The 16,352-nt window shown below is 39.6% G+C and overlaps 1 protein-coding gene across 6 annotated transcripts in view; it reads right to left on the reverse strand.

Annotated features, from left to right (window-relative positions):
* The window catches only part of PARD3B (par-3 family cell polarity regulator beta), a 440,643-nt gene that overhangs the window by 167,450 nt on the left and 256,841 nt on the right, over positions 1-16,352 (reverse strand). For 5 of the 6 annotated variants that reach the window (XM_086615493.1, XM_086615492.1, XM_086615494.1 and 2 more), the window contains one exon: positions 6,636-6,680. In XM_086615493.1, coding sequence (XP_086471619.1) covers positions 6,636-6,680 — 45 coding nt within the window. Of the gene's footprint in view, positions 1-6,635; positions 6,681-13,653; positions 13,675-16,352 lie in introns of all 6 variants that reach the window. The other variant, XM_086615490.1, reaches the window with a different exon arrangement.

The raw sequence follows: 16,352 nt of genomic DNA on the forward strand, positions 1-16,352 counted from the left end.
TGAAAAAGATCTAACTTCTCATGCAGAAATACATACAGTTTGATTGGGGGAGAGAAAAAAAAAAAGAGAGATATTGCTGTACCAGTCCCATTTTTAATAGCCTCTTAAAAATAATCAATATCTGGAATGTCTAGTTTGAGCTTCTCTTGCTCTAAAAATAAATAAATTAGAACTTGACGAGAATTCCATTTTTTTTTTCATATTGTTTCAATAAACTTTCCTATCTCTGACAGGTTAAAATATATGAAGTTTCAACAGACAAATGAAAGTTTTTCCAACTAAACATTCATACTTTATACTTAGCACTCCAAATACTAGATGAAATTAAAAGAGCATTTTTCTCAACATTAATTCTTAAGAGTCAGCTCATGAAAGTTGGAGGCTCGGGATTTACTCCTACAGACTTCCAGACGTTGACCATTAATTAACTTATGAAAAAATCCTGCAGCCCAGCAGTCCAATATTGTACTGTCCTGTCCCATAGGCTTGGTCACAGCATAGCTTTGGTTCTTGTACAACTAGGCAGTGCTAAACAAGCCCCCTGCACCGCTCCCAGCTCTAACCAATACAGATGGAATAACCTATAACGTGGAAACCATTATGCATAGTAAAACCAAAAAAATCTTAAAAAATAAAATCGACTAAAAGAAGGGTAGTAAAGTCATACTGGCATAGAGTACTAACTAAATTAATGTATCATCCTAGTGCTGTGTTTGAAGGAAAAAAACACAAGCGTAGGCTTTCAATGAAAGCTAAGCATTTTAACTTTTGGACTACAAATCCTTATAAACCTCAACAATATAATAGATTCAATGTAACATCTTTTACTTTACACCTTACCAAACATAAGTTTAGAAGAAAACATTAATTCCACAAGTGACCTGCAGGGAAAAGGAAACTTTTTTTTTCCCCCTTGGCTGCATGAGTTGATACAGATTCTCAGATGACACCAATTTATTTGGAACTATATGGTCAAACGAACACTTTGCTTTGAGAATCATAATCAAAGTTGATGATGATAATAACAATACCACCATCACAACCACAAGAAAAGAATCATGCAGGGAGAGAAGCCCAAAGTGAAGGTAACAGTAAAAAATGAAAATCTTGCAACAATATTCCCAGCAATAAAGCATCAAACTCAACCCATAGCTTAACAATTCAAAACTTAGAAAGGTATAGGTTATGGGTAATATGGTGTACTGAAGCATCATAGAAAAATACTTGCATTTGTTTGTGCGTCAAACTGAAACAACACCGAGCATCACACTGGCTGAATTAAGGGAAAAATGACATTGCGCAGCTTCCAGTGCCACCACAGTTTGCTTGCCTCCAGTACCCAAGCCAAGACATATAGGTTAGGCTACATCAGGATTGCTAAGGTATACTGCAGGCTGCAAAGCAGGCAATTCCTCTTCACACTTGCAAGAACGATTGATACAGCCAAGTATTACACTCTTATTATCAAAGAGAAATAAAATGAACCAAGCTCAAACTTTTTCTCTTCTCACAAACGCAAAGACAAATGTCAGATTCTATATGCAACAGTTAGATAGAGGCAGGGTCCTTGTTTGGACAGGCACTTCACTTGCATATGCCAGGCAGCTCAGCCATTTAGAGAAGTCTTTTCAACTGTGGATCTAGTTACCATATAAATCCTTATGAACTCAATACTAAACCCAATGCCCCCTTTGAAAAGCTCAGCTTTAATGACATCTACAGCAGCAAGAAGGCTTGTTTAACAAAATTATGAGATCTGACATGAGGTGAGGAGAACACCACTTCCCTACACGTCTTCGACGTAATTGTGTTACCTGCAAATCAAAAGTAAAACAGAAGACAAACTTGCTACAGTGGCACTGGTCTCATTCTCAAACAAGCTTAGCAGCATCCAGTAGCTTTCTGTAGTCCGTCCTAACCCCACTATTAACACCCAATAAAAACCTTGACTAAAAGAAACCCTTTTGTGCTACATAAGCATGCATAAACCACTGGATTTTGCTGGTGTTCCAAGAGTTCAATTCCTCCAGTTAAAAAATTGTTCTACAGTTTTGTCTGCCTTTCCAAGTCTGATCTCAAATTGCAGCAATAAGCTTAGGCTAGCCATTATTCACACTTCTACCAGAGCAAACTTTAACACACTGGATTCTGCCTGCATCAGATCCTATTTTGTCCCTGCACCAGACCCTACTTTGTCTCTGCAAAAAACTAAGCTGGAGTTCTTAAAATCACAGGTTACCTTGATGTTTGCAAATTTAGCAGTGGCTGGGCACAGCTGAGTTTACTACAATGTAATTGTCTACACCATACAGTTGTTACAATAGCTCTTCTACTCTCAGGAACGCTTCCTAGAAATGGTTTAGGAGTTAGGATGTATCAGGCACAGCTTCCAGAGGCAACCTGTAGCCATCTTACAAGAGAGGCTCAGAGCACATATGGAGATCATCCTGTGCCACTCAACTTTAAAGTCAAAGGGGGCATTCAGTCTACACGTGTATAGATGCAACCTTAGCATCTCATAGACTTATTTCACCTATCAGTGCAACCATGGCTTTGACAATAGGCTGAAGAGCCTTTCCTGAAGGCAATGATGAAGCTTAATCTGTTGCACTTTCCACATCCTACTCCAGTGGGTTATATGAAATCTACCAATAAGCCTAACTTTTCAACCACTCCTGTGTCCTAAACCATAATCTTAATCCTCATCCTAGTCTTAACAAAATCTCAGTAAAATTTGTTCAATGCAGAATACATTCTAGCATTAAAGGATGCAGAGATACACCAAGACCTTTAATCTACCTTATTCCAAACTACCTTCTGTCCCAGTCCGAGTCCCAGTTTAACGACAACTCAGTTACCCGTACACAAAGCAGCACAGACTGAAGGTCTATCAGGTGTGTTGGCACTCAGACCTCAAAGACCCGACCTTGCAGGGTTTAGCTGTACATCTACCTCTTCAAGCCTTATTTCACAGAACACTAATCATACTCACAGGCTGAAGAGTCACCTGGTAACTGCACTGTCAGCAAAATTAACAGTAAGGGGCAGAACTTCACCAGAAGCATCCTTTGAACTATCCCAATGGGCCTTTTCCTACTCAGGTCCTAACCCTATCTTCTTGCCATATAGCATTCACTCAAATCCATTAATTAATTCAAATTCAGCTCGGTAACAGAGCTACCCCTGTATCATTCAGTCTTGCTGGTACTCCTCCATAGCCCAATCACATGTTCCTCACACAGCAGTCAGCAAGAAAATAACATCTTCAACTCATCTTGTCTCAAAACTGTCTTGAAACATAACCCCAGCCAAAAGCATGGTCTAGTGACATTAAAATAAAAATAGGAAAGCTTTTTTGCCCATTTTGCTAATTAATATGTCAGAGCTCATAAAGAAAGACTCATCAGCTTTTCTCCAGCACTGCATCATCTGAAAGAGCTGTGTCAGCAGAGACCTCAGCAGACAGTCAATACATACTAAAAGCGTTCTAAGCAGTAAATCAGAACACAAAAAAAAAAAGAATTTCACAAAAAAATAAAAATAGCTGCAAAGAATTCAATACTCAATTTCAGTATTTGACATAAATCAGGTTATATTTGATGTACAACAGTCTTGCCCCTCCTTGTGAAGGGTATTTTCCTAGCTGTCCTGGAATTGCTTTTCTAAAAAGCTAAGAGTTCATGAAAAATGGAGCAGAAGTTTACTGATTTTTTATCTCTGTGAATTTTCAGGGATCTTCTCTGCTTTACGATAGAGGCACCACTTGTCTGCTTCTCATTCTCATAGTTGGAACTGAGTTTAGGGAATGTAGACACAACATTGCTGAGCACACAGGAATCTTACAGAACACAAAATCCTTCTTAGAGGATTCAGAGAGGACGCCTTACACACACACACTCTGAACTCTGGTCTTTTCCAGAAAGGGCCAAGTAGGCTGCATCAATACAGCACTCCAGTGCTTCTTCCAATAGTATTATGGAAAGCATTTGCAACACTAAGAGCACCTGTAAGCACTGCAGAAGTCGTCCATCCAGCAGGATGAAGGACAGGCCAGCCATGAGAACCGGAATTCACAGATGCATTTCTGTGAGGGTGAAATACAGGAACAAGTCTCCAGTCACTTTCCCATAGAATGTGTTTATAAGCTGAGGATGTGTCCAGACATGCTTCCAAAAAATAAAATCTATTTTTTAAGGGAAAAAAAAAAAAAAAAAAAAAGAGGGAACTGCTGTTTGTGGGTGCAACACATAAAAAGACAGAAAGATGGGGCTACAGCTACAGATCCTTCTAATGCCTTGGTCTTCTGCAGAACTGTGACAACACTTTTTGAAATGAATACACACAACTAACTCCTGCTGCTGCTCAGTAACATGTAATATGTGAGGGATACAGTAGGTACACCAAAAGCTGAGACTAAATGCTTGAAGAGCCACTGTCCCAGAAGGAATAGAAAGGATATTTCCCTAGAGAGAATTACTCAGGTGCGTATTTCATAGAACGAGTCATGTTGAAGGAGAGAAGGGATAATTGCATTGATTGTCAGTAGGTGATAATTAATTCTGTGGAGAAATATGTTTAATTTCCTGAAGTCTAGAATAGGATGGAAACTCTTCGTTCTGTAATGAGAAAATAATGGTGTTTTGCTCCCAGCATGAGAAGCTGCAATGTCTTCCTTAGTGCATTCTCTAAAAAGGCACCTACAGGAAATCAGCACAAAGAACAATGTAAAAACAAGTGTCCTGTGATGTGACTAAATGCCAGAAGGATGTGTATATGATATATAATTCCAAAAAGCATACAGTAAAAAGAGACCAGAGAAAAAGAATGCCACATTCTTAGACAAACCTTTAAATATTTGAATGGAACACTGAGAAAACTGAAACTGCTGCTTGATTTCTCTTTATGAAAGGTTAGGAAATGGAACATAGAGAGGGGAGAAACATTTTTCAACAGTAGTTGAACAGTATTTAAAGTGGACGGAACCAAGAAAAATTATTTGCACTCCAACCTTTCTCAGAAATTAGCTAGCTCTTTCTACTCTGAAGGGGGGGGAAAGAAAACAACTTGTAGGATCTTTGTATCTATTCCTTAGGTGATCCGTTGACCACTCATTTTAATATATGAAAAAAGATCTTAGGTACATATAAGAGGTCAGTGAAGCATAAGTAAAGCAAGCAAGCCAAAGTTCCATAAGCATGGGTCCACATTTTCATGTAAAATTTGTAGGTGTCTTCAAACAGAAAAAAAATTCAAGGCCGCTGCTTCCAAGAATCTGGAGAAGTGTGCAGAAGAAAGATCAAATGCTGCTAAAAGTGATATTATAAAGCTTAATGTACCTATAACAACAGATTGCCACAGAGTTATGATCTCACCAGGTTTCCTTCCAATGTTCTTTGATAGCAGTCATTTCCACTGATCTTTGGAAAACTGCATGATGTTGCAATGTTTGTAGTAATTTTTCTGCACAAGAAAAAACACAAGGGCAACACCCCTAGCTTCTTCAAGTTGACAAGATAATTTCTTTGAAGATTTCACGTTCCCAAAACAAGAAGTTGAAAGAATTTTTTTCTCCCCAGGAGTGATAATGTTACAAGACATATGAACTACCCCTTGATTCAGAAAGAGAATCCAAGTAGTTCACAGGCTTAGGAAAGATGCCAGAAAAATTTAAAAAGAACTTGTCTACTAAGTTCAGGAAAAGGTCTTCAGATAAGGAAAATCCACACCAGAGAACTACAGAGCTAAAGAAGGACACCCAGTTGCACAGAGAAGGAATACCGTAAACAATCAGGAATCTCACAGCTGACCTTCCTTTACACGAATTCAGTTTTTTAGTGCTCTCAAAGGAATGGAAAAAGGCAACGTGCAAACATGCCACAAAGAGGCAGCCTGAAACTTCAGAGTTTTCTAACATCAAAACAGATTGCTGAATAACTTGATTTTTCTAGAAAGTTTAAGGTTTCTTATGTCAGCTTATCTGCGGCTTGTGAAAAATAACAATCTTCTGTGACATTTCCTTGAAAGTTCTTATAATACAACTGTACAAGTTGTACAGTACCATGGTGTGGTTTGTAGAACCTATTTAATAAGTAGGTATGGTAATGACAGCAGTATGGACTAATTTTTTTTCTTACTATAGCCTGAAAAGTTTAAGAAAAAATAAATTATTTCTACTGCATAAGCACAATGAAAGGAAAAGCTTTGACACTCTTTTCTTTAATCTGTGGAATTTTTTTTAGTGTTATCTTCAATATTCCTGGTAATGGAAGTGGAACTCAAACCAAAGAGAAAAAGGGAGAAATATTTATATTTTTCAAAATGTGTATTTTTTAAGTCTCCACATTCCACAAGACACAATGCAGCTGCCCTTACTTGAAAGGGCACCTTCTTCAGTTTACACCACCTGCACTGAAAAAAAAAGTTACAGCTCTTCCTGCAAATGACTCAGCTACATACACTGCCTGGCAAAGAACAATCCCTAATCCATCATTGTACAACTTGGAGTCAGTGCATACAAAGTAATGCCTTAATTTGCAACCTTTTTAGTCTCCACAGTTCCTGTAAAGTGATTTCATTTACTGCCCATACTACTTTCAAGTCGCTGATTTTTCCTCCAAAATAGGAGAACAGCTTACCCGATTTGTGTCCGGCCAACAAACCAACTTTGCTCTCATCTGCCACTGGAGGAATAAAAAAAACAAAACACAAAACAAACAAAGATCAGAAACTTATTTAAATTCACAGGCCTTTGAAACACTGCCAAATTATTTCAGACACATAGCATCCTAAATCTTTAAATTATAATTATTTGTAAAAAGCCTTTTTTTACCTAATCCACCTGGGGTGCTTCAAAGTCCAAATATCTGCATCAAAGCCTACTGAAACCAATAAAAAAGACTACCAGCAGTCCTTGCGGGTTACAGATCAGGACCTCAGCACTTACACAGTCAAAACGGAGTTGTCAGAAGAGCAATTGCATTTGTAAATAACTCATCTTGCCAGACAAATCACAGGGCATAGGAGAGTTGTAACATTTTCAGATCAAAGACCTCAATTGGTAAAAAGAATCCAGATGTGGAAACCTTCCCATCTGCAAGACATCTCACTGACTCACAGGGCTCTCTGCAGACAATGTCTCCCAAAACCTGATCTTTTGGAAGGCTTATGCTTGTTTCTATGCTATGATTTATTTTATTTGTAAATTGTACCTTTGTAGTATTTCACAACATCTTATAAAGAAAGATGTTTACAGTAGCAACAGTTTGCAGACAGACCAGTGGAGAAGCAATTTCTGAATGTAACAAAAATTGTAATTTTTCTTCAGTAACTGTACTTCAGTTTATTATCATATATCTCAAGAAACTAATTAAAACACTCTCCCAAAGGGCTGAGTAGAAGAACCAATCACCACTTCTTGAAATGAATTCTATGCAAAGAAATGGTGCTAATGCAATGTTAGGGATGATAAAACAAGCACAGGAAATGAATGTTAGGGTTGAAAGCTTTTCCTTCAACTCTGCCTGCCCAAGCACTCCCTTATACTGTGCCTTAAAACGCGATCTCTTCATACGATAAGATAAATTGTCACATTATACCAAAAATACTATAAATGGGAACTCACACAGGCTTTGCATAGTGCTCACCATAAAAAGTTTACATACAGGGTTATCTGCAACAATACGGGAACGGGATATTTTCTACCCAGGAAAGACCAGCGCAGTAGTTGTTGACATTTAGGAGCTACTACTGGGAAAATAATAACAGTAAATGTTTTCTTATATTGCCTCCCCACTTCACTTTTAGGGAAGCTTTTCTCCCCCAAAAAACAACATTGGATTCAGGACTGCGATTAGCAACTGGAATCATGAATACACAACTGACCATTGTATCTCTTCTCCACCTTTGTAACCCGATTGTCATCTGATTATCAGTAAAACTGACGTAATGCAGTTTTGTTGTGGGACGTAGATGCTAATAAAGTAAGATTAATACTGTTTGCAGCGTTACACAGAGATGCTGCAAAGCAAAACAGCAGTGAGGCTAGTCAAAATTAGAAATGCAAGGCAAAATTCAAAGGCAATTCTATACTACTCGTCCTTTAACTTTTCTTCTAGGTTTCTCCAGTCCTGGAAATGATAACTATGCTCACTATGCAGTTTCATCCTGTAACACAAAATGACTGGACAAGGATTTGCTATAAGGATAGTTCAAACTCCTTTTCCTCCTCCCTACCCCCAAACTTGGCTCTAAGCAACCATGGAAAACTTCAGTCCCAAAGGTTAGTGTTTTGACAAGTTATGATTGTGTGAAAACAAGGGATTATAATGGAAACTGATTTGCAACCTTAATTATCGCAGTCACTAATGGCAACCACTATAATATATGATAATTACTTGGAGTAGGTTATGTTACAGTACATAGGAGCTTTAAAATAAAAACCAAGATACTGAGATTCACAGCATTTTTTAAAAACTATGCTGATGACTTGGTTTGCCTGAAACTAAGTTTTACATTATTAAAAGGGATAAATCCATTTAACTTAATCATACTTTACACACCAGCTTCACAGACAAAAATTAGATTTTAATACTGGAGGGAAAAAAGAAAGAATAAAATTATTAGAAAATGAAAAATAATCTTACCAGAATACAAGGTTGGCATTATGAGTTTAAGCACACACACACAAATTGGAAGATGCAAAAATTAAAGTTTTATATCAAAGTTTGAGCAAAATATGTCTGCCTTTCCAAGGGGTAATTTTCACATCCTGGGATATCATGCTTAGGCAGTGACTTCTAGGCCTGCCATCTTTCATTAGACTGAACAGGAGTAGCACAGGCAAGTTCATTGGATGGGAATCCCACTCCTTTCCTTGTTTCCTCTGGGAACATGAAGACGACAACAGAAAAGAAGAAAAAGGCTAACGGCAGATAAATACTTTGTATGCTAAAGTTGAAAACCAAAGATTTCATTTAGGAAGTATCTAAGATGTCCTGTTCCACAAAATAACATTTGAAAACACTGCTCTGCATGATGTTAAAAACTCACACAAACCTTCACTTACAAGAACAGTAGTATATTCCCAGCTATCTTCCTTGGCTTTTGAAAAAAGCAAGTGCTAAATAAAAATTTCTTTCCTAAGATTCTAGTTTGAGCCGATCTTTGCAAGAAGGCACCTGGAAGATTTTAAACAGGGGAAAATATACTGTCTACTCTTAAAACCCAAGTAAAATAAAAATTCTAATTATTTTTATATTGCAACATCAAAAAGGAATTACATTGCAACTAACTACGAAAAATTCTAGCTCAAGAGGAACACACTTGGGAATGTGCAGTGCCAAACTGGAATATATCAGGAAAACATTTATAACAAAATTTAGACTTTAACTATTTTTATGAGGACACTAGAAATACAATATATTCTTGAGCTAGAGTTGTTAAATGCAAAACATTTCAAAAAAAAAGAAACTACCTAATTTCGGGACTGCAAACACAAAACTCAAACAAAAATGTGGGAAAAATCAATGCGAGGGAGTAAATACATTCACAAACAAGAAGAAATTTTTCCTTAACTTGTAAATCAAACAAATAATTCACATTTTCAAATGTCCCTGGAACTCCAGGGGATGTTAATTCATGAAGTTATTAATGTTTGTCAGTATAAAACACACTAGCTCTTTTAAAGTAACATTTATTTCATAGATTTCATAGATTTCTAGGTTGGAAAAGACCTTAGAGATCATCGAGTCCAACCATCCCTAATCCCCATTAAACCATATCCTCAAGTAGCTCATCCACCCTATTCTTAAACACATCCAGGGATGGGGACTCAACCACCTCCCTGGGCAGCTTATTCCAGTGGCTGACAACCCTTTCAGAGAAGAAATACTTCCTAACATCCAACCTGAATCTCCCCTGACTAAGCTTATGCCCATTTCCTCTTGTTCTATCTCCCATCACTAATGTAAAGAGCCCTTCCCCTACCTCCCCACCATCTTTTCTCAAGTATTTATAGGCCGTAATCAGGTCTCCCCTCAGCCTCCTCTTCTCCAGGCTAAACAGCCCCAACTCCCTCAGCCGCTCCTCATAAGTTTTATTTTCCAGCCCCTTGACCAGTTTAGTTGCCCTTCTTTGGACTCGCTCCAGGAGCTCAATATCTCTCTTAAAGCGAGGGGCCCAAAACTGGACACAATATTCCAGGTGCGGCCTCACCAGTGCCGAGTACAGGGGCAGGATCACTTCCCTGCTCCTGCTGGTCACACTATTCTTGATACATGCCAGTATCCCACTGGCCTTTTTGGCCACCTGGGCACACTGCTGGCTCATATCAAGCCGGTAGTCAACCAACACCCCCAGGTCCTTTTCCGCCAGGCAGCTCTCCAGCCACTCCTCCCCAAGCCTATAGCGATGCTTGGGGTTTTTATACCCCAAGTGAAGGACTCTGCACTTGGCCTTATTAAAGCTCATGCCATTGGCCTCAGCCCAACGATCCAGTCTGTTCAAATCCCTCTGAAGGGCCTCCCTACCCTCGAGCAGATCGACACAGCCTCCCAGCTTGGTGTCGTCCGCAAATTTACTGAGGGTACATTCAATCCCCTCATCCAGGTCATTGATAAAGATGTTAAACAGAACTGGACCCAGCACTGAGCCCTGGGGAACCCCACTGGTGACCGGCCTCCAGCCGGATTTAGCCCCATTTACCACCACTCTTTGGGCCCGGCCATCCAGCCAGTTTTTAACCCAAAGGAGGGTGTGCCTATCCAGGCCAGCAGTTACCAGTTTCTCCACCAGAACACTATGAGAAACTGTATCAAAGGCTTTACTGAGGTCCAGGAAAACTACATCCACAGCCCTTCCCTCGTCAACCAGGCGGGTCACCCTGTCATAGAAGGTGATCAGGTTTGATTGGCAAGACCTGCCTTTCATAAACCCATGTTGACTGGGCCTGATCACCCGGTTAACCTGTATGTGCTCATTAATAGCACTCAAGATAACCTGTTCCATGACTTTGGCCATCACCGAGGTCAGACTGACAGGCCTGTAGTTCCCCGGATCCTCCTTCTGCCCTTTTTTGTAAATGGGGGTAACATCCGCCAGCCTCCAGTCCAGCGGAACTTCCCCAGTGAGCCAAGACTGCCCAAAGATAATGGACAGGGGTTTGGCAATGACATCCGCCAGCTCTCTCAGGACTCTCGGGTGGATACCATCAGGCCCCATAGACTTGTGGGCATCCAGCCGAAGGAGCAGATCCTTGACCCGTTCCTCTTGGATCACAGGAGCTTCAATCTGCTCTCCCTCCCTGCACTCAGACACCGAAGGCCAGCTCACCTGGGAACTGCTGACCTTATTATTAAAGACTGAGGCAAAGAAGGCATTAAGGACCTCAGCCTTGTCTTCATCCCTAGTGACTAACGTACCCCCTGAGTCCAGTAGGGGCTGGAGGTGATCTTTAGCCCTCCTTTTGTTATTAATATATTTATAGAAAGACTTTTTGTTGTCCCTTACGGAGCAGGCTAGTCTAAGTTCCAATTGGGCTTTTGCCTCCCTGATTATCTCCCTACATGCCCTAACTTCCTCCCTGTATTGATTCCTGGATGCCTGCCCATTCTTCCAAGACTTGTAGACATCCCTTTTTCTTTTGAGATGTTCCCAAATCTCCTTTGTTATCCAAGCTGGTTTTCTACCCCGGCGGCTCGACTTCCGGCACACAGGGACAGCTCGCTCCTGTGCCTCCAGAATTTCCTTTTTGAATAGTAACCATCCCTCCTGCGCCCCCTTACCCTTGAGAGCTGTCTCCCATTGGACTTTGTTAACCAGACTTCTAAACAGCCCAAAGTCAGCTCGCCCAAAGTCCAGCTTGGCCGTTTTAGTGTTCCCTCTCCTAACTTCCCCTAGAATTGAGAATTCTATTATCTCGTGGTCACTAAGCCCCAGGCGTCCTCCAACCTTCACATCTCCCACAAGACCTTCTCTGTTCACAAACAGCAGGTCTAGGGGAGCTCCTTCTCTAGTCGGTTCACTAACCAGTTGTGAGAGGAAGTTGTCCTCCACACTCTGCAGGAACCGCCTAGACTGTTTCCTGACTGCCATGTTATACTTCCAACAGACATCAGGCAGGTTAAAGTCACCCATAAGGACAAGGGCTAGTGAGCGCGAGACTTCCCCCAGTTGTTTAAAGAATAGCTCATCAGTCTCACTGTCCTGATAGGGTGGCCTGTAGCAGATACCCACTACAATATCCGCCTTCATAGGCCCCTCTTTGATTTTCACCCATAGACATTCTACTAGGTCATCCCCAACATTTAACTCTAAACAGTTTAGATCTTCCCTTACATACAGGGCAACCCCACCACCCCTTCTACCTCTCCTATCCCTCCTGAAGAGTTTGTAGCCATCCATGGTAGCACTCCAGTTATACGAGTCATCCCACCATGTTTCAGTGATGGCAACTATGTCGTAGTTTCCCCGGATAGCAAGAGCTTCCAGTTCCTCTTGTTTATTGCCCATACTGCGTGCGTTCGTATAGAAGCACGTAAGTTGGGCTTTCGACCCCACGGCACCCCTAGGGGGGGAAGTTTTATTACCTGAGCTGTTATTTTTGGGATTCTCTTTAACCTCTAGGCAACTTGTGTGTTGCTCTTGACTACACATATCACCCCCTAGTATCACTGAGGCAGCAGGCCGAAGGCACCTGCCTACACTCCCTTCATCAGACAATGGAGGGCCGTCCTCGGCTGTTAATCCTCTAAGTCTGATAATACCCCCCACCCCCTTCACATCTAGTTTAAAGCCCTGTTGATGATCCCAGCTAGTTCTGTAGCGAGATATATAATTTAGGATCCACATTTTCACCACAAAAGCTGGTTAGGTGTTCATTGTCAGTACTCAAAGTCATTGCTAAAATAAAAGTGATAGAAGTTCTACAGCTTTAAATAAAAGCATGGACGTTTAGGGGACTAGCAAGACCACAGACTATGAGATATGGAATATTACTAAAACAAACAAATCTTTCCAGCTGATAGTGAAACAACTGATACTTTTTTTTTTTTTTTAACTATGCCAACAACCACAACAAACGGTCAAAAAACCCAACCCTCTATGCCATGAATAATCAGATGTATTAGGATTTCCTATGGTAATATTCTGGAGTGCTGTTTTGCTTTAAGAAAATAAGAAAAAAACGTAAAAGCATCCAACAACGCATCCATGTCCTTCCATGTAATCTTTTGATTGCCATTTCTGTGCCACACTCAAGATCACCAAGGTAGCTATTTCATTTGAGTGGCATGATTTTCAATGGTTTAGTACAAAACAAGCCTTCTGTACTGCCTCAAAGTTTGCATCAAAACACAGTCCAGGTTTACTTAAAAGTCAACAAGCTACTTCCCAACTATGGTTTAGAGAAGCACAAGTCAATGCTGCTGCCAATTGTGATAACCAATTTCCCTCCTTTTGCCCAGTTCAATTGCTGTGCCATTATATTATTTTTCCCCAGTATCAGGAGTTACTACTATTCACAAGATACAGGGTACTACTGTTCAACTTTGTGCTTCTTTTCCGAAGGATCAGTTTTGCATATTGACCAAGAGCTACTTGAAATCTTCTAAACCTGTAAAAGTTACTTGGATTTCTGCTGGACAAACTGACACGTACCTTTGAAGACCATCTGCAGTTCTGCACTCAGAAAAGAAGCAAACAAGGATTAAAATTACAATTAATGAGAAATAAGGAGAGAGACTGACATACCAAAGAATTTCCTAGAAAACAAATTTCCTGATGCCTTTATTAGTCTGTAGGAAGCCCAATACAGAGTTTCTTATTATACATTAATCAATTAACATGGGTTGTATTCCCAAACCACATCTACAAATGATGCTTCCGTGCTTTTTAGAATCCATCAGTTTCTATGGTATAAACACATGAAAATAAAGCAAAGCTACAAATTGGTCACTGTTTTTTTCTGATGAACTGTATCCTCACCCAGCCCTTTCATCATAATGAAGGCACTGTATCATCAATTAATTTTATCCAATGACAGTGCCAATGACATAATTCTGTCATTTTTATTTTCTTGGTGAAGCGTTTCCCCATCTAGGAGCGGCATAAATCACTCAGAGAAATTGTGTCAAATGTTGGCTCACAACCATCACTTGGAAAACGCTCCTTGCTGTTCTAGGTTTGCCCTGTAGTACTGCGTGCAAAGACCACAGGCATTTATACTAAAACCTACAGGAGCGATAAAACATGTCTATTAGGAAGGGTAAACTTGCACTGTCTGAAAATAATTTTTCTTCAGTAACTCCCCTCCTCTCCTCTCTAGTGGCAGTGAAACTTCACATAAGGGCCCCATCTCTCCTGTTCTGGGGTCACCTGGTTATATATCAGCTACTCATTCTTGAAGGATTATGAGTCCTTGATAGATTCCTGTTCGCTTCCACGTTGAAAAGTAGTGAGACTAGCAAAAAGCTTGCACAAGGGCTAAGGATAAATTATACTTGTGCAGTAAAAATGGTTAAGCTTTTTCCAAAACGGCATCTAACACAACATTTGGGATGCCCTGTTCAGCACAACGACAGGAATAAATCACATCCAAACCAAAATTCTGGATTCTTTTTCTCACCTGAACAAGGTTTTCTCTAATTAGATTTTTCAGAACAATTTTGTTAGAACCGATTTAATACTTCAATTCAATTGTACTCACAGAAGGTCCCCAAGGGATACATCTTGTGTGTCAGCACATGAGAATGAAAATGCCTAAGCTTGCACTATTACTACTACTTCTTGTTGGGAACCGGTAATATAGTTGATGCTGTCCAATGGACACATTTACCTTTAAATGGAAGGTTTTCTCCTGGCAGAAAATAACATTGTTTTACAATTTTGCAGCCAGCGTGATATAAATTTCTTCGCTTTCTTCTAGTGGCACAACAACCACTCATTCTTGAGGGTTACACTGCTAATTGAGGCCATCACGGCTTCTTTTACACTTTTGTTGTCTTCTCTAATCCTCTCTCACCTCTGTTCCAGAGAAACTGTATCAGGCTAAAACTGATCAAACTCCCGTGCTACATATCTCCTGAATGTCATTAACACTTCTTCCAAACTCTTAGGGTTAAATCACAAATTCCTAATCTAATCTGTCATTCACTGGTTGAAAACATTGATAGGGAACAGATTTAAGACAAAGTGTAGGGAACAGATTTATAACAAAGCGTTCCTACAAGTTACTTCACTATTATCAGCTGTACTTTCTTTCTCATAGTAGCTATACATAGTAGCTATACATTAACTTCAGTGCTATTTTCTCCATCTAACAATTTAATAATCTAAGGGCATTAACAGACCAACTCACTTCAAACTTAAAATAAAGCAGCTTAAGAAATCACCACCTCAACCACGTGTTACCATCTTCTCAGCTCTATCACCATCAGAGCTCATACCATGCTCCCAGTCAGCTCCACAGCAAGCTTCCTTGAATCTTAAAGAATTTTACAAAATCAGTCCAAAAAGTTGATATTCCCTCCTGCCACTTCTGCCTTTATGCCACAGCTCACCTTCCGCTCAATTCCATCAGTGCAGATTTGGTGTAAAACTGAGTAATGAAACTGACCTTGCTAAAAGCCTTTCTTTTCATACAGAATAAACATAATTTCAGTCTCATTTCAACTCAATTCACAGTGTCCCTATCTCTTAATAAATGATTTTGTTTCACTCCTACTTACAGATCTTACAAACAGAAATTTGAAAGTCATTTAAACTAAGAAAACTATGTCGTGTTAATTTCTAAAAATTTATTCTGCAGAGTGGCCTCAGAAAATATACATCTAATCTGACAGTACTAGAAAGTTACTCATGACATAAGCTAGAATAATTTCAAAATCTCTCTTGGCCCTTGATCCCAAAGACAATCACAGCCATAAGCAATACAGTTTTTCCTAAACCCATGACATTTTTGGTTTTGAGAAGTCTTTCTCTTCAAGAGATGATTTGTTAAATTACTGTTAAAAGCCAGTAACACTGAAAAGTCTGCTAGAATTCTGAGCCATCTTCTTCTCCATTTCCTCATTAATGTTCTAACGAACCTAACTGGCTCCTAAATGCAGTTCTGAAGTTGGTTTCAACCCAAAGCAATGACAAATGTATTCCATACATACAACATGTTTAACAAAATAATGATTTTAAAATACCAAACCACTTTTTGTCCCACTAATACCATAACTCTCACTAGAGACCTCCCAAAACGTATTCTTTTAAATGTATTTGAATCAAAACATTGTTTAAATTGAAGAGTATTCTCCATCAGCTCTGCCTGGTGCTCATTTGGTTACATTTTGAGATACTCATTTCAACAT

This window comes from Tauraco erythrolophus, chromosome 8, assembly GCF_009769465.1.
Source record: "Tauraco erythrolophus isolate bTauEry1 chromosome 8, bTauEry1.pri, whole genome shotgun sequence".
In the NCBI taxonomy this organism is placed as follows: Eukaryota; Metazoa; Chordata; class Aves; order Musophagiformes; family Musophagidae; genus Tauraco; species Tauraco erythrolophus.